Source organism: Perca fluviatilis, chromosome 22 (genome assembly GCF_010015445.1).
Source record: "Perca fluviatilis chromosome 22, GENO_Pfluv_1.0, whole genome shotgun sequence".
NCBI classification, from domain to species: domain Eukaryota; kingdom Metazoa; phylum Chordata; class Actinopteri; order Perciformes; family Percidae; genus Perca; species Perca fluviatilis.
Window position 1 is genome coordinate 31,314,062 of NC_053133.1, and position 2,500 is coordinate 31,316,561.

The window sequence follows — 2,500 nt, forward strand, 5'->3', positions numbered from 1 at the left end:
GTGTATAGAGCCAGCATATCTCCAGATGTAAATGGGTGAATTAAGGGTTTATATCAACCAAACCAGAGTGGTGATTGTTGGAACAGTGGAAAGATTAACCAAGACGGCTTTTGGTAGTTTTATTTAGTTTCTGTCCCCTTTGAATGAAGTGTGTTTTACATTAATAAAAGTCCTGATTATTTACATGGAGTCTGGTGGGTTTGGTGACGGTGATTTTGGGGCTGTATCATCAACCCTGGTGTCTAACCTTGTGTACGTCCTCATTGGTCAATTCTTTCAGGATGGCTTCCTGGACACGCAAAGCTGCACTGGGAGACTTATCTAGCTCCTGATTGGCCGACGCCTCGACGAGGTCATCTGTGGTGTGTGCGTCATCATGCTCCCCGAGAACCTACACGTGCACGCACGCACGCACACACACACACACACACACACACACACACACACACACACACACACACACACACACACTTTAAAAACCAGAACAGGTTTTGCACAAAATCCAAGATGACAGACGACTGTCTGTCATCTTTAGAGAGAGAGAGACAGACAGTTAGAGAGAAAGACAGAGAAAGAGACAGACAGTTAGAGAGAGAGAGAGAGACAGTTAGAGAGAGAGAGACAGTTACAGGGATAAAAGTGAAAAAAATCTTTTGACTGAACTTTTTTCAGTCATAAGCTGTTCACATCTACCTATTCACATCTACCTCTACACATCTACCTCTACACATCTACCTCTACACATCTACCTATTCACATCTACCTCTACACATCTACCTCTACACATCTACCTCTACACATCTACCTATTCACATCTACCTCTACACATCTACCTCTACACATCTACCTCTACACATCTACCTCTACACATCTACCTATTCACATCTACCTCTACACACATTACACACTACCTCTACACACTACCTATTCACATCTACTCCTACACATCTACTCCTACACACTACCTCTACACACTACCCCTACACACTACCTCTACACATCTACTCCTACACATCTAATCACATCACCTACACATCTACCTCTACACACTACCCTACACACTACACCCCTACACACTACCTCACATCTACCACACCTACCCTCACACACTACCACCCTACACACTACCTCTACACATCTACCTCTACACATCTACCTCTACACATCTACCTCTACACATCTACCTCTACACATCTACCTATTCACATCTACCTCTACACATCTACCTCTACACATCTACCTCTACACATCTACCTATTCACATCTACCTCTACACATCTACCTATTCACATCTACTCCCTACACATCTACCTCTACACATCTACCTCTACACATCTACCTCTACACATCTACCTCTACACATCTACCTCTACACATCTACCTCTACACATCTACCTCTACACATCTACCTCTACACATCTACCTCTACACATCTACCTCTTCACACTACCTATTCACTTCACTCCATACACATCTACCTATCTACACATCTACCTCCTACACATCTACCCTACACATCTAACTCTACACATCTACCTTCACATCTACCTCTACACACTACCCTCTTCTTACACATCTACCTATTCACATCTACCTCTCTCACTTCTACCCATCACATCTACCCCTACACATCCACCTCTACACATCTACCTATACACATCTACCTCACACATCTACTCCCATACACACCTACTCCTACACATCTATACCCTCTACACACCACCTCTCTACACACATCTACCTCTACACATCTTCCTCTACACATCTACCTCTACACATCTACCTATTCACATCTACCCTTCACACACTACCTATACACATCTACCTCTACACATCTACCTCTACACATCTACCTCTACACATCTACCTCTACACATCTACCTATTCACATCTACCTCTACACATCTACCTCTACACATCTACCTATTCACATCTACCTCTAAACACACCTATACACATCTAACAACTCTACACATCATCTACCTATTCACATCTACTCTACATATCTACATATTCACACTACCTATCACACTACCCTACACACTACCTCTACACACTATCACACAAACACATTACTCTACACACTACTATTACATCTACCTACACATCACACCTCTACACATCTACCTCTTCACATCTACCTCTTCACATCTACCTATTCACATCTACCTCTACACATCTACCTATACACATCTACCTATTCACATCTACCTATACACATCTACCTCTACACATCTACCTATACACATCTACCTATTCACATCTACCTCTACACATCTACCTCTACACATCTACCTCTACACATCTACCTCTACACATCTACCTCTACACATCTACCTATTCACATCTACCTATTCACATCTACCTCTACACATCTACCTCTACACATCTACCTCTTCACATCTACCTATTCACATCTACCTCTACACATCTACCTATACACATCTACCTATTCACATCTACCTCTACACATCTACCTCTACACATCTACCTATTCACA

General features: G+C 42.4%; 1 protein-coding gene across 1 annotated transcript in view; it reads right to left on the bottom strand.

Annotated features, from left to right (window-relative positions):
• The window catches only part of zbtb14 (zinc finger and BTB domain containing 14), a 29,978-nt gene that overhangs the window by 15,464 nt on the left and 12,014 nt on the right, over window positions 1-2,500 (bottom strand). The window contains 1 exon segment of the mRNA XM_039789917.1: window positions 248-391. Within this exon segment, the coding sequence (XP_039645851.1) occupies window positions 248-391 (144 nt within the window).